The 27,553-nt window shown below is 39.5% G+C and overlaps 1 protein-coding gene and 1 pseudogene across 1 annotated transcript in view; both read right to left on the minus strand.

Moving 5' to 3' along the window:
- Positions 1-604: 604 nt before the first annotated feature.
- On the minus strand, positions 605-2,022 carry LOC100954546 (annotated as a pseudogene).
- A 6,320-nt stretch (positions 2,023-8,342) lies between these two features.
- Positions 8,343-27,553, minus strand: part of RAD50 (RAD50 double strand break repair protein) — an 81,385-nt gene continuing 62,174 nt past the window's right edge. The window contains exons 22-25 of the mRNA XM_003782207.3: positions 13,666-13,751; positions 12,970-13,112; positions 10,390-10,523; positions 8,343-8,970 (exon numbers count right to left, since the gene is read on the minus strand). Of these exons, the coding sequence (XP_003782255.1) occupies positions 8,784-8,970; positions 10,390-10,523; positions 12,970-13,112; positions 13,666-13,751 (550 nt within the window). The 3' untranslated portion in view covers positions 8,343-8,783. The remainder of the gene's footprint in view (positions 8,971-10,389; positions 10,524-12,969; positions 13,113-13,665; positions 13,752-27,553) is intronic.

The following is a 27,553-nucleotide window of genomic DNA, read 5'->3' on the forward strand; positions in this document are numbered from 1 at the left end:
GCCTCCCAAGTAGCTGGGACTACAGGCACCCACCCGCCACAACGCCTGGCCATTTTTTGGTTGCAGCCATTATTGTTGTTTGGTGGGTCCGGGCTGGGGATTCGAACACGCCACCTTAGGTGTATGTGGCTGGCGCCTTAGCCACTTGAGCCACAGGCACCGAGCCGGTTTATTTGGTTTATAAGGCAGAGAAACTGCCTTAGTTTCTCAAAGGATAGTTTTGCTGGATGTGGACATCTTGGTTGGTGGTCTTTCTCATTTGACACTTTTGATATATCATCTCACTGCTTTCAGGTTTTCATTATTTCTTATGAGAAGTTAGCTCTTAGTTTTATGGAGGGTCCTTTGCTTCTTTATATTGTTCCTCTCAAGATCTTATTGTTTTTCAACAATTTGACTGTGATGTGTCTAATGAATCTCTTTGAGTTTATCCTAATTGGAGTTCATTCTACTCAGATATGAAAATTAATGTTTTCTTTTTTTTTTTTTTCTCTGTGAAAAGAGCCCACTTTATTGGGAAGCAGAGTGCTGCACACTGACCAGCAGATGAAGGCCACCCAAGGGGCAGCTTACATACCATATTCCGAAAGATACAGAGGATGTTTGCTAATATCAGTCAACTGGAACATGGACGACTCTGGGCAGCTTCTCCAACCTCATCTCTCTGGGGTCAGGTAAACTCTCATTTTCCTGAACTGTGGTTCACTAGAGATAAAGCCCCTCAGGGGTGCCTTCTTGTTTTTTAAACAGAACATTTTCTTAAGATTTTTTGAAGTTTTCATTTGTTACTTTCATTCTACGTTCTCTTAAGGCCATCAGACCAGCTTCTGTACAAATTGCCTTAATGTCAGCACCAGAGAGGTCATCTTTAGCCATGATCAAGTCATCCAACGTTACATCATCAGCCAGGGTCATCCTGCTTGTGTGAATCTGAAAGATGCGCTTCTTAGTCTTTTCATCAGGCAGGGGAAACTCTATCTTCCTGTCAATGTGTCCTGGTCTGATAAGAACTGGATCCAAAAGTTTCTACTTGGTTTGTAGCCATAATAACTTTCACATCTCCCCTTGAATCAAATCCCTCCAACTGGTTCAACAGTTCCAACATTGTCCGCTGAATTTCTCTCTCACCACCAGAATTTAAGTCTTATCTTTTTGTCCCAGTGGCATCAATTTCATCAATAAACACAATGGAAGGTGAATGTTCTTCAGCAACTCAAAACAATTCCTGAACAAGTTTGGGTCCATCACCTAGGTACTTCTGAATGAGTTCAGAGCCAACTACTCTCAAGAAAGTGGCTGAGGTTTGGTTTGCTACTGCTTTGGCTAATAAGGTTTTACTTATGCCAGGCAGACCATAGAGAATGACCCCTTTAGGGGCTTTATACCCATCTCTTCATAATATTCAGGATGGGTGAAAGGAAGCTCCAGAGATTCCTTAATTTTCTGGATTTGGTTGTCTAAGCCCCCAATATCAGCATAGGTTTCCTGGGATGCCTTTTCTACCTTCATCACTGTGACCAGGGGATCTGTGCCATCCATCAGCACCCCTATCACGGCATGCACCTTGTGTTTGAGCAGGACCAAACAGCCTGGTTCCAGCAGATCCTTGTCTACAAATGAAAGGATGCTGACATAGTGTTCTGAGCCCACAGATGTGGACACGATGGCATGATTGTCATCAATGATCTCTTCCAAGGTTCCTACTGACATTGGGGTTCCTCTCAGATCATCCACTTTTGATCTTTCCTCCTCTTGCTTTTCCTCTAAAGGTTTCATTTGTTCCTGATTTCTAATGACTTCTTCCTCCATGAGAAGATAGTCTTTAATTCTAACTTCAACAATTTTAATCAGCACTGAGTGTGAGGTGTCACTACTGGTAGTTTACTGGCTGCATCTGGTCCCTGTTTTCTTCTTCTTTTTCCCCACTCTGGTTGGTACAGGAGGTTCATGTTTCTTTTTCTTATCCTTGTCATCCTTCTTGCCACCTCCAGGACTATGGCCACCACTCTGACTTTGACCCATCTTGCCTCAGCTGCTCGCTCTGCCGAAAAATTAATGTTTTCATAAAATTTGGGAAATTTTTGTCCACTAATTATTCAAATAGTTTCTATTCCTTTCTCTCCTTTTGTTCCGAGATTTTCGATTATGGTTTGTATGCTTGGTGTTTTGGTATGCTTCATAGTGTCTCACAGGTCTCTGAAGCTCTCTTCATTTTTCTTTCATTTTTCTGTTTCTAACTGGGTCATCTCAATAATTCTGTTTTCAAATTCACTAATTCTTTCTTCTGTTGATTAAAATGTGCTGTTAGGCCCCCTAATGAATTTTTGTTTATGTTGTTTTTCAATTCTAGAATTTCTATCTGGTTCTTTTTTTATAACATCTAACTCCTTAATGATAGTCTTTGTTTAATGAAATATCATTCTCATAATTTCCCTCAATTCTTTAGACATGGCTTCCATTAGTTCTTTGAACGTATTTGTAATAACTGATATTTAAAGTATTTGTCTAATAAAGATGAGGCTTCCTCAGGGATAGTTTCTATTGACTGTTTTTAAAAATTGCTGTTTTAAAATTTTAATGGCCAGGTGCAATGGCTCATGCCTATAATCCTAGCTTTCTGGGAGGCTGAGGCAGGTGGATTGCCCTGAGCTCAGGAGTTTAATACCAGCTGAGCAAGAGTGAGACCCTATCTCTTAAAAAAAAAAAAAAAGTTAGGCATTGTGGCAGGCACCTGTAGTCCCAGCTACTCAAGAGAATTGCTTGAGCCCAAGAGTTTGAGGTTGCTGTGAGCTGTGGCATGATGGCACTCTACCACAGGTGACAAAGTAAGACTGTTTAAAAAGAAAACTGCTATTTATGGCCATATGTTCCTGATTCTTTTGCATGCCTTCTAATTTCTTGTTGAAAACTGTACATTTTAAACAATGTGTCAACTCTGACAATCCAGAGCTCCAGATTACATCTTCGCCAGAGTTTGTTGCTGGTTGTTCTTATTGATTTGTTCTGTGACTTTCCTGAAGTAATTATGTCAGTTCTGTACTCTTGGTCATGTTTAGTTGCTGAACTTTACTTGTTCATTCCACTTCTCAGGTATGAAGAGTAATGTTTTCATAATATTTGGCAAGCTAATAATTGGACAGAGATTTCCTTTACTGCTTTGAACCAGTAAGTTTTACAGCTATTGCTGAGTGTGTGCATGTGTGTTGTCGAATTCTCTTCGGTACTTCAGCAGGTGGTTTACAGCTGTCCCCTAACCTTCACTTCCTGCATGAGTTGTTGGCAAGGGGTGAGAGCTTAGGAACTTCTCAAGTCTTTCCGAGGTGTGTATGCAGCCCTATTTATGGACTTCTAGATTCCCAGGGATGCTTTTTTCAATGCTCCCTTGGACATCTTTCCCAGTTTTTCCTTTTAATTTTTTTGGTTAGCCTCTTGTTAGCTCTAACTGGTATTGCTCCCTCAGGCACCATGGTATTAACCATTGGCAACTGCCTGCTCTGCAGGGAGGGCTGTTTGCCAAGCGAGCTGTGAATCAGATGAAATAAAGACAGGTGCCAAGAGTAGAGTTCTTCAGTGAGCTGCCACGTAGTGGATGGAAATTTGGGGGAGCTCCAAATCCCTTCTGACCCTACAGTGCTTACTAGACTATTTTTCACAGATACTGTACATAGAAGGCTGTTGGTTTTTAAGGCTGCCACAGAATCAGGGAGAAGCGAGTGGAATTAGGGCAAGTTAAAATGTCACTGGCTGTTCCTAGTGAGATTCCGCTGTTTTCTTTTAATACACATTCCTTGGCTTGTCACTAGCCTTTAGTTTCTGTAAAAAAAACTAAAAGGTCCTAAAAACTCAATTTTGACGTTTTTGACGAGTCTTCTTGTTGCCTTGTGGGCTTTACTTCACCCTTACGAAAGCAGAAGCTCTTTGTACATTAAAATCATAATTGCATACTGATCCTCTGGATTCAACCAACAAGGTTCTTATTATCTTTCCACTTTTCTGATATGTAAACATCTTTTTCCAATGGTAAGACACTCAGTTTGTGTTATCTACAATATATGTGTTTGGTTTTAGAATATACATAAAATGGCTAACCCACACTCCTGTGAGAAACATTTACTTGATTTGCCTTTTTAAAAAATCACTGGCTGCAGCCTAAATCAGTGAGAGCAGTGAGGTCGTTACTTGTTACTCAGGGTATAGATGAAGTGGCCTGGAGCACAGCAGTGGTGGTTTCAATGGTGAGGCAAAGTCAGATTCTGGATGTATTTTGAAAGTTGAACCCACAGTATTAAACTGATAGACTGGAGGTGGGCTATGATATAAAGAATCAAGGATGGGCTCGGTGCCTATAGCTCAACCGGCTAAGGCGCCAGCCACGTACACCTAAGGTGGCGAGTTCGAATCCCCAGCCCGGACCCGCCAAACAACAATGACGGCTGCAACCAAAAAATAGCCGGGCGTTGTGGCGGGCGCCTGTGGTCCCAGCTACTTGGGAGGCGGAGGCAGGAGACTCGCTTGAGCCCAGGAGTTGGAGGTTGCTGTGAGTGTGATGCCACAGCACTCTACCCAGGGGGACAGCTTGAGGCTCTGTCTCAAAAAAAAAAAAAAAAAAAGAATCAAGGATAATACCATGGTTTTTTTGTCTGAGCAATTTAAAGAATGCAGCTACCATTAATTGAAAGCCAACAGGAGATACAGGTTCTGGGTGCAAGATTGGTTTTGGTCATTTTAAGTTTCAGATGTCTATTAGATGTTTAAGTGCAGATAGATATTCAATTGTCCACAGGCAGTTGAGTCTGAGTGGGGAGTTTAGATGAGATTGGGACCAGAGCCATCAGAATACAGATGGTTATTATAAGAGCTGTCAGTAACCTGCCTGTATCCTAGAACCTGACAACTTCCAGCTACTGCCGTTACCTGCATCTGTGGGAAGATTGCTGTGTTTGTTTTTTAAAATAACTGTGGAAAGTGCTGTGCTAGTGCGTGTGGCAAACCGGTCACTCACATGTGCTGGAATAGCCCTCAGTTAACTTTGGAAGTTGGTACAGAAATACATCAGGCCTCTTGCCCTTCGAGTGGGGTAATTGTGAGGCCTATAGTTTGCCAATTCCCCTCCCTGCAGGATTATACTCCAACACCTGGCCAACAGTAGACCCTTCATTGGCTGCCTCTTTTCTACACAGTTACCCTCATTTCCTACAGATTACTTTCACTTGAAGCATTGTTTCAGGTTCTGCTTCTTAGAGAACCTAAACTAAGATGATAATTCTAAAGCTGTCAGATTGGATGAGATCATCAAATAAGTGAGTGCCGTGAAGTAGTACAGACTCAGTCTGAGCACTGAAATATGGAGAGGGCAGAAAATGAGGAGTAGCTAGCACAGAAAACATGTAGGGAGAGGGCAGCATTGGATTTAACTGGGGCAGGAAAGTCTGAGGACAGAAGAGGGCCAGTGCAGTAGAGGCTGGGCCATGAGATTTAAGCTGAGAAAGGAGAAAAGTTCAAGCATCAGGAAAATAAAGAACTGTGAAAAAGTGGTAGCATCGATGGATTGAAACCTTGGTGGGGGTCAAAGTATTGCTGGGGTTGAAGACTCCAGGAGGGAATTGTAAAGAAACCAAGGGGTTGCTGGAGAATGAGATGCCTAAAACTGAGACTGTGCATTGCAAACTGAGGGTTGCAATTATTATTATAATAAAGGACTGGGCTCCAGAAGACGACTGTGGAGTGTCTTCTCACTAGAGGAAAGAACAGGAAGCAGAGGCCAGGGAGTTGTGCTAAACCATCATTTGGATATTACCAATGATTATGAAATTAGTATTGGAGTGACACTGAATGGGGAGCTAACATTTTCAACAAGTGGGGGGAGTGAGTGACCAAGCAGGGGTCTCAGGAATCTGCAATGAGAGTGAACTGAAGATAAGTTTTTCTTAAACAAACACATAGTTCTTACTTTGTGCCAAGTAGTTCTAAGCACTTTCTAAGTATTAAGTTAATCTTCCTAACAACCCTGTAGGTACCTACAAGACTGGCACCATTTTACCCACATTTACAGATAAGGAAACAGAAGCAATAGATGAGGAACTTGCTCAGGGCCCCACAGCTAGTGAGTGGTGGTGCTAGGATTTAGGTGTAGGTATCTTGACAGTGTGATGCCTATTCATTCTGGGGGAGCAGGATATTTAATCGAGAGTGATCTAGAAGCAGTGCTGAGAAGCAAGGGCACTTACCTCACCTTCAAGTCCCCTGACCTCTTGGAACAGGAGTGAAAGCAGCCACTGTCAAAAGGGCTGCAAAGGAAGCTGCATACTTGGGGAAAGCAGATTTAAAAGTGGGAAGTCTGTTTTAATTTGTGAATAATTTTGCTTCACTGCCTTTATTTTTCTTGTATTGGCTGGTTATTTGTTGCAGTGACTAAGAGCTTTCAGAAACATGTTGATAGATGGTACTTTTAATATTTGGTGAGTAATGTTTTATCTTTTGCTATTAAGATGACTGTTTAATTTTGATTTGATGACAGATAACATTAAGAAAGTAGTTTTTGCAAAACTGAGTTTGCTAAAGCTAGGAAGTGTTAAATTTATCAAATGTAGTTGCTAGGTGTCTATCAGAATTTTTTTACCTTTGGCTTTATTATAGTAATTTATGAACAGACTTATTTTCTGAAATTCTTGCATTTTTGAGATAAAAATACCATGGTGATTATATGTGTTCAATGTATGTCTAGAATTGGTTTAGATTTAGGAACTCTTGAATCTGTGCTCTAAGACTGATCCATTTTTTCTCCTGATACTTTTGTCAGGATTATGATAATTTAGAAAATAGGCAAAACTGAGAAAATGACATGAAAAAAAAAAAAAGAAAATAGGCAATTTTAGTTCATCAAAGCTAAAAGGATAACTTGATTAAAGGTTTGTATCCCTGAATCTTGCCATGAGAAGGGGCCTTGCAGTGGAGAGGAACCAGATGGCTTGAGGGGTGGCTCCACCGCTTGGCTTTTCTATCCAGGGCTTGGTGAGTGTCTTTCTCAACCAGATTTCTTCATGTGAGCCCCAGAATACAGAAAATGATTTAAGTAATTTTCTCAATTCTGTCAAGAATAGTATATAACAGCACCATTTTGGATGCATAGAAACTGATTAGATACAAAGGATACTGTACTCATTTCCTATTGCTGCTATAGTAACTTAGCAGCTTACAACAACACACTATTTTTGGCCAAAAATCCAAAATCATTTTCAATGAACTAAAATCAAGGTGTCAGTAGGGCTGGTTCCTTCTGGAGGCTTCTAGGAACAATCTGTATCTTTGCCTTGCCACTTTTGAGTGGTTGCCTGTGTTCCTTGGCTTATAGCCCCTCCCTCTATCTTCAACACATCACACTATTCTGCAACTATCAACGCACTGCCTTCTCTCTGTAGTCCAACCTGTCTGCCTCCCTTATTAGGATACTTGTGATTGCATTTATGACTCACCAGGATAATCTCCCTATCTCAAGATCCCTAGCTTTAATCACATCTACGAAGTCCTTTTTGCTGTGTAAGGTAACATTCATTTACAGGGTGTAGGAATTAGGACCTAGATGTCTTTGGGGGGCATTAGATAGCCTAGTCTAAATATCTTAGCATCTTAGGGCTTAATTCTCTTCTGAACCCTGGGTGAGAAAGGCTATCTAGGCAATGAGCTCACCAGATCCACAGATGGCACAAAAGTGTGCCACACGATTATATCAATATGATCCTGATTCCGAATGAGAAAACTCCACATTGTAATTTGAAAGTGCATAACTTGATTGCATCTGTGTGAAATGCTTGCAAAAGGATTCAAGATACCAGGTGGCAATTCTAGAAGAGTGTGATTGGGTTTTTATTGGAAATGGCATCTAAAGTGAAAACGAGAGGCCTGATCTTCTAGATATGCTTGGACCCCAGTGGGAACAGGTCTTGACTCTGTGAGTGAGCCCGGATTGCCTTTCACACTGGAACATATACTTGAAGAGCAATCAGGATTAATGGCAAAGCCAAGATGATAGCCAGGATGAACATAGAGAGGTACAGACTTCTTTATGATGGGAAGATCAGGCCTCAAGTGAAGGGAAGCCTTCTTGGTCAGGGCTTTCTAAAAGTGGATGTGCACAGAGGGGAATTTCTTCTCTGTTGAGAGAGCCCCAAGTCTGAATAGCTGTCTAGCAGCAATATGTGGGGAAGGAAGATGGTGCATACTAAATTACATGCTTATTTGTAAGGTTTCTGTCAAACTTTGAGACCCCATTCAACTACTTAAAACTTTGTAATAGTTGAGGAAAAGAGAGAGAGGTCACTTATATGGATTTATAAAAAGCAGAATCAAATATTAAAATCTTGTAATTTCTGGTCATGTTCAGTATTAACATTGCTAATTCAGTTTTTTGAATCACAATTTAACACTGAAGTATATATTGTTTAATATCCAAACCACAAATTGTCAAGGCAGCGAGAGCCCCCTTTTTAACACCTTACGTGTATTGGGGAAGGAAGCAGAGAAGCTGAGTCCAATTGTGCTACTGTTGAACCCAAAGCCTGTTAGAGGCTGCCCAGCGGAGGATGGAGTTCAGGGAATCAGAACAAGGAAATCAGTCCAAATTTCATGTGAAACAACTTTTCATGATTTTAGAGCCTCTCAAACATTCAAAATATTAGACATACATTCCTTTTAAAGAATGTATTTTCTTATAGACTCAGCTGATAGCAGAAAGAAGCAGTTGTCTGAGGACCTGTGTTTCTATGGCATTTAAATCTGGCATACATTTAATGAACATAAGATCCCAGAGAGCTAACACTGCATTTCACAATCTCTGAGCACTGATCAATGTTCTTCTTAATCCTGTAGAATTTCTCCACATATTCAGAACGTCCCAAAAGCTCCACAAAATCTTCATCATGAGTGATTACCAGAAGCTGGAAGTTACGCTGCTGTGAGCGACTTTTTATTATCCTGCAACAATGTATGTAGAACATTTTATTACTAAAGAGCATAACCCTTCCTTTTATTTGAAAAAGCCACTGTGAGCCTTGTTAGGCACATGATCTTACACTGTGTGACAACCAAGCTTTTGCTGTGCTGTGTCAGGGCCTCTGGCTGCCTCGAAGCAGTTGGGGAGGGATGGGGTGGCCACTGGCTTCAGGTCAGCTACAGAAGTCCCATCTCCTCTCCAGATAGAGGGGGTTACATGGCCCAATTTCTCACCTAGGTTTGGCTTAGGGACTGCTATGAATATAAAAGCTAGTTTCTTCTAGATCAGAAGTTCTTACTAAAGCAGGTAGAAATGTTATACTAAGTTTTCCTTAATATCTATACTGTTCAAATACAGGAGCCTAACTTATTCTTTGCATGAATTGTCAGGAAAAGTCATGCCTCACAGTGACTTTTCCCAGTTTTCTCTTGAAGAAAATTTTTAAAATAACAAAGACAGACTACAGGTAAGGTGAGTAACACTGCCTTAAGAGTCGGGTCTTAGAATACTTAGAATTCTGCCCCCAGCACCTACTAGATGCATCACCACTGTGACACACGGGGACCTGAGTGGGTGTACTGGAACAGTTTTGCTTATTGTCTGGACGCTGAGGTAACCAGCTATGAGACTAAAACCTGAAAACCTTTTTCTTTTAACTAACCACTTATTTATCCCTCAACTGGAACTGGATGTACTTGAGATTTCAGAAGCACTAGCCCTGCTGTCCACACAGGACCCCTGAGCAAATGCTGGAGAAAGACGGCCTGTGCTGCTCTTGGCCCAGACTGTGCTATCTCCCAGGAACATTTATCTCTGCTAGAAAGAGTCTGTCTGGAGCCAGGAGTGCCTGAAACACCTCCTCCACCTCAGGCAAAGGGCTGTTCCTCTGTCAGCAGGGTCCTTAAGCAAGGCCTGGCTCACCTTGGAGTCTGTACCCATCACAGGTGAATGTGGTGAAAGGGGTGTGCAATATGGATTCTACTTAATCACTAATAGGCCTTTTTGAATAAGAGGTCTGTTATTCCTGGAAGTTGCTGACACATGAAAAGCTGGGGAGATAGTACTAAATCCACTGTCACAATCTACAGATGTCTTAGCCGGGCACACAGATGCTTGTGCATGGCATTTGGGTTCCTCTGTGGGCTTACAGGAAAACCAAGGCAAGTCAGGAACCCCTCACAGTGATTTTCCCTAGGAACACACCTGAGGAAGTACAGGCTGTATCTGGGGCTGCTATTCACCATGTAGTCTAGTTTCTTTTCATGGGCTCTGAAGGATTACTATCAAAAGGTACAGCCTAGGGCCTGGCACCAATTGGCTTCTCCAAAGACACAGCAAGAATTTCACCACAGAATTCTCAAAAAACTAGCACCATCTGCCCCCAAATGTGAGATACATACTCAACCAAAGCGTGTGCAAGAGATTCAATGTTTTCTCGGTCAAGATTTGTTGTTGGTTCATCCAAGGCAAGGATACCACAGTTGAGGCAGAATGTTTCAGCCAGGGCCAGACGAATGATGAGTGAGGCTAACACCTGGAAAAAAGCCCCTCAATGAGATGAACAGCACAAACATTCTCATCCCCCGACAGTCAGGCAAGCAGACCTGGCATGATCTCCTTAGAAGGGAAAGGTGAAATGTCACAGGGTCACTGATGTTAGGTAAACCACTGCTCTTCAGAAGAGCCCAGCACTGTGACAGACTCTTACACCTGTCCAGAAGGTGAACCATCAGCTGTGTTTTCTCAGCTGCCATTGCCAACAAAATAAAAAGTTTACAGTTGTGCTGATTCCCTGAGCACAAAAAAATCATATCAGCTATTACAAACTTGAAATCATAAGCTTGAAACTTATTACCATTTATCTGTTACTACAGTAGAACCTGTGTAAGTTAACCATCAAGGGACTGTAGAAAACTGGTCAATATACAGAGGTGGTGAACATAAGGAACTAGGCCTACTGTACTGATATGTACATGGGCTGCATGTCCAGTCTATGAAAGTTAGGTCAACTTTAGGAGGGCGGTCAATGTAGGGAGGGGGTTGACAATGGAGGTTCTATTGTAATAATTTTGATGAAGATGTAAGATTAACCTTAATTCTTGATCTGGCTATTTTATCTTCCTGACAGTAAAATTTGTCAGAAAATTTAGGCATATTTTCCAGGGTTTATATAGACTTTTTCTTTCTTAGAGTCATCTTTAAATCTCTATGTTTGTATGTATAATTTTAAGAAAAGGAAAAAGAAAATCAGAGGTCAAAGTATCAGGAGTATAGAAGTGTGGTTTTATTTACTTACACTTACCTGTAAGAAATCCAAGCAACTGAAACTCTTAGGCACTTTCATGGTTACTACAAAACTAATACTAAAACTTTCAGATCCAACTGAAACCATTTGAGGGCACAAGGGACAGAGAATTAAAAGTGTAGGACTGTTCTGGGAAGTATAAACTGGGTTGATATGAGCTGTAAATCCCCTCTCTCCCTGAATTTGTGAGTGGGAGGACATCAGTGAGTGGCTGATTTTACAATAGTTTACACCTTCTCTTTGATGCCCAGGGCAGGCCATCAGAATGCAAAGTCAGGGCCACAGCTCAGCCCTTTGAGGAACATGCACTTCCTTCCTGTCTTTCAATCCCACTGCTGTCAACTCTACCCACCCACTGCTGGCTTTTAGGGCCTCAGCAATTGGCAGGGTTAGGTAGGGTGAAGAGGCCCACCTCCACTAAACCATTTATTTGTCCTTTCTCTCTACACCAAAGAAATAATTATTGTTCATTAATTTAAAAAGCTATAGGGAATCTACTTTTGCTAGGAAAGTATTTTTAATCTAAGGGGACACCATGTTTTAGACTTTCTATTTTCTCATTTATAATTACCACTGAAAATCACCAAAGCAAGCAGGGGTACTGATGTAAGTATGACATTTTTGTAGACTATGATTTAGGTAGTAATCTGCAGAGCCTTAAAGTTGATATCATCTGTCTATGCTGACAACATGTACATATATGCATAGTGTGTGTTTAAGCAAAAATTGAAAACTATGAAAATAACTCAGATAATGTGTACACCCATTTCAGATTTTAAAATATTACTAAGAAAACCAGGGGTCTAGAGGTGTTATCCAATGTAATCTGCTTTAATCTGAAAAGAGAAAGCTTAAGAATCTGTTGATACTACCTGTGTATCTGCTCCTCAGAAATGCAGGCCCTGCTTTTCTGACTTTTTAAAATTTCATTTCTTTTTCTGATTTTGCTCTATGCTTCATACCTAATGTAGGCTATCAATTCCACAGCCTCACCTGAGCCAACTGGCCCAACCTTGCAGCTGAGTCTTTGTGTACGTGGTGGGAGGGGCAGAGGCACTGGTAGGTATCAAGGTCACTGACTCTGGCAGACCCTTCTTTCAGATGGCCTGCAGGCCAAAGACTATGCTGTGCTGGGGCCTCAGTCCTAAGGGAGGGCTACTTTCTTGATGAGATTCTCTCATTTATTGGACCGCTTCATCTAGTTCAGCGTAGGATTTGGCTTGCTAATACTATGATGTCATTAATTCTGAAACATATCCTCCCATCCCTATTTTGAGATCTCTGAAATTAGAATGCACCTCATGGTTGTAACTGCCTTTCTTTCATTTCTGGTGGCACATAGAATGGTGTGTTTTCTAACTGATGATATAATGACTTTATTCTGGTAAGGAGTGCTATGAAATAACAGTCTATACCTCCTTGTTCTACATTTAGCGTATGCGTGAGAATGCTTGAGGACCTTCTCTTAAAAGTCAAGTTTACACAGTGCTGCAGGAGAGGATGGGCACCTTTAAGAGAGTATAATGATAGTAGCTGAGCTTAAAATTCACTTTACACAGCAAAAGGTGCTTCCCACCATTCAGGGACAGCCCTGGGTACTTCCACTGCACCCTGTTTCTCTCTTTCAATTATTTGTAGAAGTTGGCTCCCTAGATTAGAACACTGAGATACCTGCCTTTTGTCCAGCACTGCATCGTCCTCGCATATCCAAGGCTGTGTCTCCCTTTAGCATCACCACTCGGTAGTTATAATTCCGCCTTTTATCAGATGCTGATACGTTTTCATCAGCATCAGACCTAATTTCTATGTATTCAATATCTGACAGAGAAAAAGGAATATTTCAGAGGAATATTACACGCCATAGCCTTTTGTCATTTATAGATATTATCAAGTAAGCCTAGGGATAGCAAGTGAAGTTGACATTAACAGGGGAAAACAATGGCTGGCTTGGAACTTGTTTCTCTAGCTGAGAAGATTCAAGCACGTACTGGTTTTGCCAGTAGCAACCCTGATGCCCCAGCCCTCAGCTTCAACTCTGTCTTTTTTAGTTCCTCTATTAAGAGTTTCCTCCATCAGATGGTTTTCTTATCACATTTAACTTATCCCTATCTCACTTCACAGAACCTATTAAGTCATCAGATAACTATAATGTCTACTGCAGTCAAATATGTAAGTCCTGGTTTTGGAATAGAAAACTTTACATTTTCTTCTCGCTACAAGATATTGTCAAGATAAGAATTCTTAGAAGATCTCAAAGAGATGTTCAGAAAAAGGTCCAAGGAGGTTAATACTGGCATGATGAAAGGTCATATGGGGAAGAGCTATGGACAGGGCTTTAGAAAGAGCATTTGTGACACACCAGGTTAATTACCTTGTCCACGGTATGTATTTCGCCAAAGGTCACGAATAATTTTATTGATTTCCTCCATTTTCATACTGTGAAATTTCATTATTGCCCTGGAAAAGAAAACCATTGGTATTATTTATACATATGTATGTAATATTAAAATATATAACATATAAAATATAAATAACATCGTATCATAAAATAACTTTCCCCAAATTTTCAATAATATCAGTAGAATATAGTAAAAGCTAAAAACAAATAAACAGGACCAAAACCTTGCTGCTTGGCTAGTAACAAAAATTGACAAGCGTATTTTCAGCACCCTAGGCTAATTTACCTTTCTCCATTTTCATCCTCTGTGATACCAAAAATACCCTTTTAAGTAAATACTTAAATGCTGTGAAAGTTTCAGAAAACAATTCTTAGTAGATTTTCTTCTTAGGCCCTGGTAACTTACTAGAGGGACTGCTTCCACTTGGAGTCACTGGAAGCGGGAATACCTGCTGAATGGACGAAGGGAGTTAATTAGCCAAGGGGCCCTCCTTCTGTAGGGAAGTAAGTGGATCTCTGGGACTACTTCTATTACTATTAAGGTTTACCTAAAGCTAATCCCTTCATGGTGATTTTATTCCCCAGATTTGTGAGATTTTTACCAACCAGAAGTTTTTGTTCAGGCTGGGTGTGGTGGCTCAACGCCTGTGCTCACAAGTTTGAGACCAGCCTGAGAGTGAGACTGTACGTCTAAAAATAGTTGAGCATTGTGGTGGGTGCCTGCAGTCCCAGGCAAGAGAATCACTTGAGCCCAAGAAGAGGTTGCTGTCAGCTGTGATGCCAGGGCAATCTACTGGGGGTGACAAAGTGAGACTCTGTCTCAAACAAAAACAAACAAAAAAACCCCCAGAAGTTTTGGTTTAGAAAGGGTGATTTAGAGGCTTAAGCTGGAGCTGAAATTTTAATCTGCATTCATAATTACAGATTCCAAATATGTAGAATAACTTCCATTTGGTCCTGCCACGCCCTGCCCCTGACTGTCTCTAAGGTAGTACTTTCTAAACACTAAAAAGAAAAATTGTTTGTAAAAACAAAAGTAGCCTATCAAAATCTAACATGATTTTACTACAATCATAAGTCCTTAAGTCCTTTGGAAGCAAGTTTATGAACTAAATAAATGTTGCACCAGTGATAAAAGGCAAACATCACTGCCATCACCACAGAAAGGATGTGAGGCGACTTACTTCCATTTGCAAGCCTCTTATCTGATATATACAAAAAAAGAAACTAACGTAATGCTACTGCCTCTGTAGAATCATTTCATGATTTTCTGGTTCACCAGCAAATAGAAAGAAATGACTCAACATAAATACATTTTAAATATCAGATGAAGGATTCTGAAGTAGTAGAAACCGGAAAAAACCATATTCTGCTAGTTGATTAGAATGTAACAAGTCTCCATTTTCTACTTTATACATATATCTTAGCCTAACATTTTGTGCTGCTTTCAAAAAGACATAAAAACATCTAAGTATTAAAAAACAACAACAACAACAAAAAAAAACCAACTGAAAAACCAAAACGTTCTAGAAATATTCCTGGGGCCAATCATGTAAAGACTCCTTTTCCATACCTTTATTAATGATCCTAATTTTTCAAATGACATTTTAGAAAAGTTATCTTCTTGTTTAAGCTACAAACCTTCAATAACTAACATAAATGAGCATTGCCAACATGGTAGGGCAGGCACGTCCAAGGCATGCACACAGTCTCTGCCATGGTTCCCTTGTACAAGAGGTGGCACATCTTGGCCTGTGGGAGATCTGCTGACATGCAGCAAGCACTGTGGTTCAAAGAGAGAGAGAAATCTAGAACCTCCACAGGGCATGTCACATGGAGTTGATGTCTACCTTTGCTGGCTGGACCATTTGCTTACCTTGTATCTTCTGTCTAGTGTGGTGTTTACAACCATACTATACAATAGTCGAGCATGACAAAGGTAACTACTGTAATCTACTTGAAGGACTAACAATGATAATAGTGGTTATTACTGATGACCACTTACCTTCTGTGAGACACAACTATGCTAAATAATCAATCTCATTTAATCCTTGCAACAATGCTGGGAGTTAGATTTTGTTATTTCCATTTACCATTAACAAAACAGATTTGATGAAATTAGCAATGACTAAGATCAAAGTGGCTAGGATATTAACTTAAGACTGTTAAAACTGAAAGGCAATCAAAATCCCACCTGTTAAAGCCACCAGACTCAAGACAGTTTTACAAGTGAATGTTATCAAATCTTCAAGATACATCTAGCTCCCAAGTATATAAAATATTATAAATAAAAAGAACAAAAAAATAGGCTAATTTACTTAAGAATAGAAATATTCTAAATAATACCAAATTTAGTAAAGATGTTAAAAAGAACATATTATGACCAAATAGTGTTTATCCCAAGAAAGCAAGAATAATGAAACAGAAAAAAAAATGCAATATAATTTATTACATTAATAGGTTAAAAGACAAAAGATTATCCCAATAGACATAACAAAAGCATTATATACAATGCCACAATGAATTTTGATAAAAAAACTTCAATAAATAAAAACAGAATTATTTTCACTTTATAAGGGAAAAATAGAAATTTCTATTAATTAGTTTATTTTTTGAGACAGGGCCTTTACTCTGTTGCCTCGGCTACAGTACAATGGCGTGATCATTGCTTACTGTAACCTTGAACTACTAAGCCTCAGCCAGTAACACATGCCACCAGGCCTGGGTAATTAAAAAAATTTTTTTTGTAGAGATGAGGTCTCACTATGTTGCCAAAGCTGGTCTTGAACTCCTGGCCTCAAGCAATCCTCCTGCCTTGGCCTCCTAAAGTTCTGGGATTAACAGGTGTGAGCCACTATTCCTGGCCTAGAAATTTTCTTAATCTGACAAAATGTCTCTGTCAGACATCCATAGCAAGCATAAAATTTAACTTAAAATATACAAAATGTTATTCCTAAAGCTAAAAACAAGAGAAAGATGCTGCCAATATTATGCTTACTCTAAAATAATATCCTGGAAATTGCTAACGCTTCAGTAAGGCAATTAAAAAAATGAAGAATAAATGAAGAGAAAAACTTGTCATTGATTTTGTAGGTGATATAACTGTACACTTAGGAAATCCTAGAAAATCAACTGGAGAATTAAGACTAATAAGGTGGTCAGAAAATAAATATATAAAAAGTTTTATCATCTAATAGTCAATACCAATGAGAAAGACAATAGAAAAAGAATCATATTCACAGTGTAAATAAAAACTATAAATGTCTAAGGAGAAATCTAACAGAAAGGTACAGAATCTAGAGGAAACAGCTATAAAACCTTGTAAAAGGAGAAAAACAAAAGATTTAATAGACACATTCTAAAAAGGTCCAAAATGGAGATTAAATATTACAAAGATATTCACTCTTCCCAAATAATACTTAAGTTAAATGTAATCCAAACAAAAATCCCAGTTAGATTTTAAAAAAATGTTTAAGGGAACCCACAAACTGACTCTAAAGTTGATACAGAAGAGATCATGCAAAAGAATAAAATCATGGTACTGAAACAGGAATAAAAAGAGTTAGCAGAACAGAGGAAATCTAGAAATAAACCCAAATACATATAGTTCATTTAAACTGTGACATTTCGGATCAGTTGGAAAGGTTTCAATAGAGTTGGAAAAAAGAAAAAGTTAATGGTATCATTGCCCTTTGTCAACCCCACAAATAAAATCTAATGAAAAGATTAGAAGTTAAAGTAAAATAAAACTATAAGAATGCATTTTTATAATCTTAAAATTGGGAAGGCTTTTGTAATCAAGGCACAGAATTGAGAAGCCATAAATAAAAAGACTAAAGATTTGACTAAAGATTAAAAGTCACAAATGATACTATTAAGTAGGTTAAAGGACAAATGACAAACTAAGAATAAGTACGTGTATGTGAAAAGGATTAGTATCTAGAATCTATGAAAAAGTGATACCAATCAAGAAAAATGACACCTAGGAGAAAATTTGGCAGAAAAATATGAATAGGCAATTCTTAGAGATACAAATAACCAACATATGAAAGGACTTTTAAAATCACTAGTAAACAGGGAAATGGTAAAGTGAGAACATTTTTTGTGCAACAGATGGACAAAAAATTAAAATAGCCAATAAATATGGACACAGAAATAGGCAGTTTCATAAGCTACTGGTGGAAACATATACTTCATAAATGTTTTTGGAAGGCAATGGGCACTAACAAGTTAAAAATGTATACAACCTCTCACCCAGTAACTCCATTTCTATCAGAAAGAAGCTATCTTTCTGATCTGCACTATATGCAAAGACATATTGCAGCATTAGCTGTAGAAGCATTTAAAAGCTTCCTGATACGTTCATGAATGGTCAAGGTAGGTAACATCCATTCTAGAACATTATGCAGCCATTTGAAATAATGAAGTGCTTACATAAATTAACATGCAAGATTTGCATTCACATTTTTTTTTTTTTTTTTGAGACAGAGTCTCAAGCTGTTGTCCTGGGTAGAGAGTCGTAGTGTCATAGCTCACAGCAACCTCAAACTCTTGGGCTTAAGCAATTCTCTTGCTTCATCCTCCCAAGTAGCTGGGACTACAGGTGCCCGCCACAATGCCTGGCTATTTTTGTTGTTGTTGTGGCTGCCATTGTTGTTTTAGCTGGCCCAGGCCAGGTTCAAACCTGCCAGCCTTGGTGTACGTGGCCGGTGCCCTACCTACTAAGCTACGGGTGCCTCTAGCATTCACATGTTAAATGAAGAAAAAAAGATACCTACCCTGAGATACCATTCACATAAAAAAAGACAGTATTTATGTATATAGCATGTGATGGTATGGTGATGGAAATGAAAATATGTCATCAATGTAATAATTCTTAAGTGTTGAATGAAAGTTAAGACATTTTCATGAAAATGAACCGAAGTCTACCTTGAAGGTTGTTCTGTGCTTTGCATAGTCATGGAGAATGGAGAGGCCCAAATATCTGTAATATAAAACTGAATGGGATTAGTTGCTCATAGTATAAATGGTACAAAATATTATGGAGCACCAAGGAAGGAAAAATTACATCTGTTTGGGAAGGGCTTCAAGGCAATATTCTGAGGAGAAAAAGCATGGGAAAATGTGAGGTGTCTTAAGAGAATAAAATTGTTCCATTTGGTTAGAACATAGTAAAAGATGAAATGGAGGCTGGGTATAGTGGCTCATGCCTATAATCCCAGCACTTTGGAAAATCAAGCTTGGGGGGCTGCTTAAGGCCAGGAGTTTGAGACCAGCCTAAGCAACACAGTGAAACCCTATCTCAACGAAAAATGAAAAACTAGCACTTTGGGAGGCTGAGGCTGGTGGATTGCTTGAGCTTACAAGTTGTCAGACCAGCCTGAGCAAGAGCGAGATGCTGTCTCCAAAAAAAAAAAAAAAAATCCAGGTGTTGTGATGAACACCTGTAGTCCTAACTACTCGGGAGGCTGAGGCAAGAGGATTAGTTCAGCCCAAGAGTTTGAGGTTGCTGTGAGCTATGATGCCATAGCACTCTGCCCAGGGTGACAAAGTGAGACTGTTTCAAAAAAATAAAAATAAAATAAGAATGAAAAATTAGCCAGGTGTGGCGGTGCATGCCTATAATCCCAACTATTCAAAAGAATCTGCGGTAGGAGGATCACTTGAGCCCAGGGGTTTGAGGTTGCAGAGACTATGATGACACCAAGGCACTCTACCCCAGGCAAAAGAGTGAGACCCTGTCTCTTAAAAAAAAAAAAAAAAGGCAATAAAATGGGAAAGACCACATATGGAAATCTTTCCTAAAATTAGAAGGGAAGAGGGACCACTACCTTAAGGAAGATTAACCTGGCAGAAGCATGGGGGTGGGGAAAGAGGCTCTGAAATGGCACTGGGCAGGAACCCTGTAGGAGCTGACTGTTGACTGACATATAGTGACCCAATTAACTTAACACACCTTTAGCACCTGGACTTTACAGGTAGTTAACATTAAATGCTGTAAAGAATGACCTTGAAGGTCTATGACCTTTCGCTGAGGCAAAGACTTATATTTCATGGACTGGAAACCGTTACAAGCAAGTTTCCAACATGGCTAGTGCTTCAGCCCGACCACCTGCCTGGAGAGGTGCATGTCTCTCAGTTAAAAGTATGTACTAACTCATGTGAAGTGGTCTGTGTACCTTTTTGGTGAAAAACTGGTTCCCAAAAGAAAGTGAGAAGCTTTCAGAAGCTTCTGAGATCTAGGAAAATAATAGTTTATAAATTACTCTTATATTTAAATACTCATGAAGATCAAAATATCTCCTATGGCATTAAAAAAGAAAAAAATACTCACGAAGAGTCTGAAAGATTTCCTAAAATTTTCAGTAACAATCTATTGTATTTTATGAGGAAAATGATGTCTTTGGTGATACTTATATTTCTAGTTATCTATGAAAGTCTTAGGATGTGATCCTCACAGGTGATTTGTGCCAGTGAAACATTATTTCCTGTTTGAAAAGAGGTATCACAAGGCTGGAATGAATAAAAAGACATGCCAGTCAAACTATGTTATATGATACTATAATGGTGGGTACACGTCATTAAACATTTGTCAAAACCAACACCAAGAGTGAACTGTATGTAAACTACAGACTTTGGGGGAGAGGATGTGTCCATGAAGGAGTTTATTTATTTTTAACAAACGCACTAATCTGCTGCAGGACATTGACAGTGAGGGAGGCTGTGTATGTGTGGGGGGAAGGAGTATATGAAAACTCTATGCATTTTCTGCTCAACTTTACTATGACCCTAAACTGCTTAACAACAACCAAAAAACCTATTTAAAAAAAAAGCCATGGTTCAGTGCAGCATGTGGAGCTGCTTCCATCCATGCTTCTTCCTCTTCCTTCTTTGCCTGGACACCTCCTTAGTAAAGCATCACAGGAATGGAGAGGCAAGAATCCTATGTACTCAATTCTGACCTGAGGACAACTGATAACCCAGTACACGGCGGGGGTGGGGGAAGGGGAGAGCAGAGAGAAGGAAAACCGGAGGGAGGTGGGGGAGTTACAGTGTGTGACACACCTTTTGGGGACAGGACACATTTATAAGAGGGACTTTACCTAACAAATGCATTCAATGTAACTTGGTTCAAAAAACCGAAAGAAAAAAAAAAAGAAGAAGAAGGAGAAAAAAAAAAAAAACACACCAGCCACAGTTCAGTGCCGTGTGTGGAGCTGCTTCCATCCCTGTTACTTTCTCTTCCTTCTTTGCCTGGCCACCTCCTTCCCATGGCAGGCTGACTGAACTGTCCCTCAGCAGTTCTTTGCACCACAGCTTCCGCTCATCAATTAGATGATTTTCCTTTTGGTTCTGAGCTATCCAACTGCTCCCCACATTTGGGCCTTTAATGAAAAGCTTCTGTAAGCCTCTGAATTACTTTCTTCCTGAGCATCTATCCATAGGTTCCAGCTTGGTGTCACAAATGTAACAGCATCAGAACAGAAGTGCAAGGTTCTTGATGCTTTCGGGGCCATTTTTCTAATCTTTTCAAGACTTAGTCACCAGCACAGAATACCTCACCTTCTGGGAGAAGATCTTCCCAGCTCTTGCTTTTTCCCCCTATTTCAACTATCTCTAAGATTCAACCTACTGAGGAAGATTAGCTACCATGTGGAAAGCTGAACTGATGCTTAAAATTAGAAGTGCACATAAAATGTCAAATCTTGAACTGGTTTCCCCCATAGCCTCAAGCTATTTCACTGAATAAAACATTAATTGCAAGAGCCAAATACATATATGCTTTTAAAAATCATACTTCCTAGTTCAGAAGTATGATAAAAACTGTTACATTAATAAAAATTAAGTTGGGGAAAAAAGCAGTAAAGATTATAAGTATAAAAGACTTTTTTTTTTGAGACAAAGTCTCAATTTGACACCCTTGATAGAGTGTGGTAGCATACAGCTCACAGCAACCTCAAACTCTTGGGCTTAAGTGATTCTCCTTGCCCTAGCCCCAAGGAGCTAGGACTACAGGTGCCCACCACAATGCCCAGCTATTTTTAGAGACAAGATCTTCCTATTTGCTCAGGCTGGTTTAGAACTCCTGACCTCAAGCAATCAACTTGCCGCAGCTTCCTAGACCGCGAGGATTACAGGAGTGAGCCACCATGCCTGGCCTAAAATATATTTTCTTTTCTTTTTTTCTTAGACAGAATCTCACTGTGTTGCCCTTGGTCGAGTGCTGTGACATCGCAGCTCACAGCAACCTCCAACTCCTGGGCTTAAGCTATTCTCTTGCCTCAGCCTCCTAAGTAGCTGGGACTATAGGCACCCTCCACAATGCTTGGCTATTTTTTGTTGCAGTTGTCATTGTTGTTTAGCTGGCCTGGACCAAGTTCGAACCTGCCAGCCTCAGTGTATGAGGCTGGTGACATAACCACTGTGCCACGGGCTCTGAGCCCCAAAAGACAATTTCTAACACTGTACACATATCATCCTCACCCTTATATTTAAAACTGTACCAGCTCAGCATCTGTACCACAGGAGTGAGGGCGCCAGCCACATACACCAGGGCTGGTGGGTTCAAACCCGGCCCAGGCCTGCCAGACAATGACAACTACAACAAAAAATAATCAGGCGTTGTGGTGGGTGCCTATAGTCTCAGCTACTTAGGAGGCTGAGGCAAGAGAATTGCTTAAACCCAAGAGTTGGAGGTTGCTGTGAGCTGTGATGCCATGCAGAGGGAGACATAGTGAGACTCTTTCTCAAGATAAATAAATAAAATAAAATAAAATAAAAAATAATAAAAACTCTAAACTGTACCAAACTTGCTGAAAAGTAGACTATGATCATTATTATCCATTATTACATTAGATACTCCTCCCTACTTATCACTATGGAACTTCTTATCTCCCTACATTTGGGCTAGCAGAAGCCCTCCTGCATAAGGGAAATGGTATATTCCACTGAGCATCACTTTCCAAACTAACAACTTTTAGCATGTAGCAAAACTCAAAATCCCTAATTGGCCAAACTTGAATCATACTTTTAAAAGTGACCTTTTCTTCTAGATAAAACCCTTTAAAACTATTAAACAGGCTCGGCGCCTATAGCTCAACCAGCTAAGGCACCAGCCACGTACACGTAAGGTGGCGGGTTCGAATCCCCAGCCTAGACCCGCCAAACAACAATGACGGCTGCAACCAAAAAATAGTCGGGCATTGTGGCGGGCGCCTGTGGTCCCAGCTACTTGGGAGGCGGAGGCAAGAGACTCGCTTGAGCCCAGGAGTTGGAGGTTGCTGTGAGCTGTAATGCCACGGCACTCTACCCAGGGGGACAGCTTGAGGCTCTGTCTCACAAAAAAAACAAAAAACAAAAAACTATTAAACAAATTTCCTAAAATCCTTAGACCTATTAATCTAATTTTCTTTAGATAGACCCCCAAACATCAGCTTTTAAAATTCAGGCAATAGTTCAACCACTACAGCAAGATAGACCTTTGCTTAAAAACAAAACCCGCAGCAGGTGTGAAGTACCACTGGTTATATTTCAGTTTTTTAATCTACCCTCTTGATACAGAAACTACTGATGCGAAACCTTACTGAATCCATGGTCTGAATGAAGACAGTGGCTTTTAGGAGAGCCCTGAATAAAGGCTTCATCTGAAGCTCCTCTTAAATGCAAGGACCATGCTCTGAGAAGCCTCACAGAAAGCTGTTTGCCTTGTATGTAAAACAGTTAAGTTACCTTTTTCCACTGAGTCGCAAAAGAAGTACTACTTAATATGCAACATTCCACATCTGGGAAAAAATGAGAGTGGAACATTTTGGGCATAGGATAGAACACTGTATCTTGAGTGATAAATTCCAAAATAATTTAAATTGACGTATTCTACCAGTATGGAGTAATATATTTTCAATGATGGATGTTTTCCCCCTTTTTCATCTACTGTGTCTCTGATCACTGCCAATGCTCATACTAAGTGATGTTTTTAGATGATTACTAATTATAGATGGTAATCAGCTTTTCTTGAAAATGCACTGCTAATTTCCTGTGTTACCTTAAATAGATAGTTGAATGTAACAATTACACTGACTGCATGCTTTATTCTAAGAGGTGAAACAATGAGGGAAATTTTGGACCTCACTTTCTTCTGAGTGAGAAGGCAAATTTAGGGCTAACGGTATACACCTTGAAAAGGCTACTGTTTGCAAGCATGAGCCCACAAAGACCCAATTTTGGGAAATTTGTACTAGTTCTTCTCATTTAGAAGAACCATCTGATTACCAGGTAAAGGAACTCAGTAAACAGCCTGGTTTTGTTCCTTAAGCAAGTTTAAATTGCTGGAAAGAACCCCTGTATCACCCCACCTCTGTCTACTACTGGCTGGCTCTGTTAAGCCCCCACAGAGCTCCCCAACCCGCTCAGTGTGATGCCTCTGTGATTGGGGCACTTTTTTCTGGTGAATTGCTCTTCCTTCCTTATTCAAGGCCCAGGCCAAATACAGACTGGAGCCCAGGTCTCTGCCATCAGACTGCCAGCAGTTTGGAAGAGAGACCAGGAGTGATAAACCTATTTCCCTAGAGCCTGACAAGAGGGGAACAGAGCAGGAATTATCGAAGTAACATGTACCTTATTGTGGGAATTCCTCCTGTTCTGTTATGACTGGCTCTCAGGTACACAGGGAAAGCTGGAAGGCTCTCAGGTATAGTTTTCAGTGAACATTAAGACATATGAAACCCCAAGTCTGTAGGTCAGGTACTAAAAGAAAGAAGGGCTGACTTTGCAGCAAAATACTTGCAAGTAAAATTTAAAGCAAAACCAACCTACCTAACATGGCCCCTCAGTCCCCTCTAGCTATGATCCCACTTTTTATTCTTCACAGCAGAAATTTTTATAAGAATTATCTATACTTATTGTCTCCATTTCTATCATCCATTCTCTCAACTTCAACCAGGTGTCAATTCCAACTGTGCCAATGACTGCTCCTCAAAGTCATTAAAAACCTCCAGTTTGCCAAATCCAAGGGTCATTTCTCAGTCTTCATTTGAGCTCCCAATAGCATTAGATTCTTGAAATATTTTCTTCACTCGGCTTTCAAGATACCATATCTTTTATTAGATTTCTCACCTCATCAGCTGTCTATTGGATTTGTAAAAAAAATTATAGCTGTGACCTTTCCTTTCTCTATCTACTATCATTCCGTATGTAATCTCATCCTGTGGTTTTAAATGTCACGTATATGCTGATGATTCCCAAAATCTGTACTACTCCCCTGAACCCTAGACTCTAGATTATTCATCCAACTGCCTGCTTGAAATCTCTATTTGTAAGTCTACTGGGACTCAAAAATAGAACTAATGATTTTCCCTTCCCAATCCTACCCATTTCAAAGAATGGCAACTTGTTCCCCCAATATCCTATTGCTCAAGTAAAAATATGTAGGAGTACTCATTGATTCTTTTCTTTCCTTTTCCTCCCCCACTCTCAATGCAGAAGCAAGGCCTGCCAACTTTAATTCCAGAACAAATCCCAAGTCCGTCCACTTCTCTCCATTTCTACTGCTACCATCCTAGTCTAATCCACTACCATTTCCTGGGTTATGACACACTGGTCTCTTTGCCTCCACTCTTGCCCTTTACAACCCAATCTCCACATAGCAGCCAGTGCAATTTCTTAAACTATAACTTAGGTTATATTACTTCCCTGCTTCAAATCCTCCAGTGACTGCCCAATGCAGAATAATCAGACTGCCAAAGCTGTAAGACATGACATATTCTGGGAACCATTTATCTCTGTGTTCCAGCCATGCTTGCCTTCTTCCTGTTCCCTGAATATCTCCTGTTCTTACTGGCCTTAGGGCCCCTGTGTGAACTCTAACCAAATGCCTACACTCCTGCTTTTTGCATATCTTGCTCCCTTCCACCAGTCAGATGTCGGCTTACATGTCACATGCTCAGAAAAGGCCTAGATTAGGCCCTCAGTTACTCTCACATTGTTCATTTTTATTGTAGTACCTACCATTACTTGCTATTTTCTTACTTATCATTTTATTTCTTAATTCTGTTTCTTCATTCATATATACTTACTATCTAGAAGAGTATTAAGCATGTAGGCACTCAAATATTCACTGTACAAAATCCTTATATGACAATATATATTATCTACATATACACCTAAGGAGTTATAACTATTAGTTTTTTAAACATTAAAAAAAGGCCACAATGGCAACAGTATGTCACATTGGGAAAGAAAGGCCTTGGTTCTGATATCTAATTTTATCTTTACCATTTAGCTGGGTAATCTTGGGCAGGCTGCTTAATCTCTAATGTAAATACTTGCCCTTTATAGTTAGATGAAAGAATTAAATTAGATTGTGGCTATCTCATAGTAAGTAACTCAGTGTCTCCCCTGCACAGCTCAACCTCAGGAAATTTAATCTCTAAATTTAAATAGGAATGACAAAAACTTACATTTTCTTAATAAAGTTAGTTTCTTAGTGCTATTAAAGAATAGCAAGTTTAAAGACTTGAAGAACGGAAATGACAAAGCTGAAAATCACCCCCGAGTTTTCCTTATAATTGACTCTATACTGAATGCTACTATGGATTTTTTAAAATTCTATTTTATAGATGACGAAACTAAATCTCAGGGTGTTTAAATAATTTGTTAAATAGCCTCAGTCAGGATTTAAATTGAGGCAGTTTCCAGAGACACACAGTTTAAAGTCCTACTTTGTAATACCTATTTTTATTTTTTCATCACAACCAATTGATCTTATTCCATACTGCAGGCTTTTATTGATATAAATCTGTTTTGATTTGTGTCTCTTCAAATAAACATATAATGAATGTCCAGATCCCAGCAGGTACTAGATTTCCTATGCTTTAACAAATGTTTAATAAGTCTACTAGACACATAGTATCTGTTATTAAAGAACAAAAATAATTCAAAAACCTCCTAAAGACGTAAATGAGGGACCTGAGAAGATGAAAAGGATAATTCAAGAGAAAAAGAAGGACAAATATGTGTGTGTGTAGTCTACTGGTTTTGTTTATGTTCTTGTTTCAAAACCTTAAATTCCCAGCCTAACGAATCATTTTAAACTGTTGGATCTAATATTCTAGAAAAGATGTCAACATTCAAGGTGGTTAAAAAACAAAAGCTCCATTTGATGTAGACATACAATTCCACCAGCCTTTCTGGGCCCTGGAACACTGTAATGTTATCAATGTATCTGCTCACAATGAAATACATACATGGAATAACCCTAAATTGTTTTAGAAGTCAAACTTAATCACCAAAAATCTTAGTAAGATTTATTTTTAGTAAGATTTTTTTTAAAATAACATATTAAAATAATTGGCTCATTCCCAATATCTCACAGTAAGTGACTTGTCTTAAATGATTATGTACTACCTAAAACCTACACATGCCAAAATTATGTCTAGGCAATTCTGGGGCCACCTTTGTTATCATTAACTAAAAGAGTCCTCATGCTGAAACTGGAGTTCTCCTGTTAGTCTGTGGACTATACTCTGACTATGCTCTATCTCAGTGATTTTCAACCAGTGTGTCGTGAAAAATTTTAAAGATCGTTAAATTATATTCAAAAGAAGTTCAAAACACAATAAGTATATTCTTTTTCTTAACTGTTTTTTTTTTTTTTGATCAACATAATTTAAATGTGCTGTGGAAGTTTAACTGTAGGTTCAAGTGTGCCATGAGATAAAGAAGATTGAAAAATACTGCTCTAGGCTCGGCACCTGTGGCTCAAGCGGCTAAGGCGCCAGCCACATACGCCTAAGGTGGAGGGTTCGAATCCCCAGCCCGGGCCTGCCAAACAACAATGATGGCTGCAACCAAAAAATGGCCAGGC

This window comes from Otolemur garnettii, unplaced genomic scaffold, assembly GCF_000181295.1.
Source record: "Otolemur garnettii isolate 467f Iridium unplaced genomic scaffold, OtoGar3 scaffold00003, whole genome shotgun sequence".
NCBI classification, from domain to species: Eukaryota; Metazoa; Chordata; class Mammalia; order Primates; family Galagidae; genus Otolemur; species Otolemur garnettii.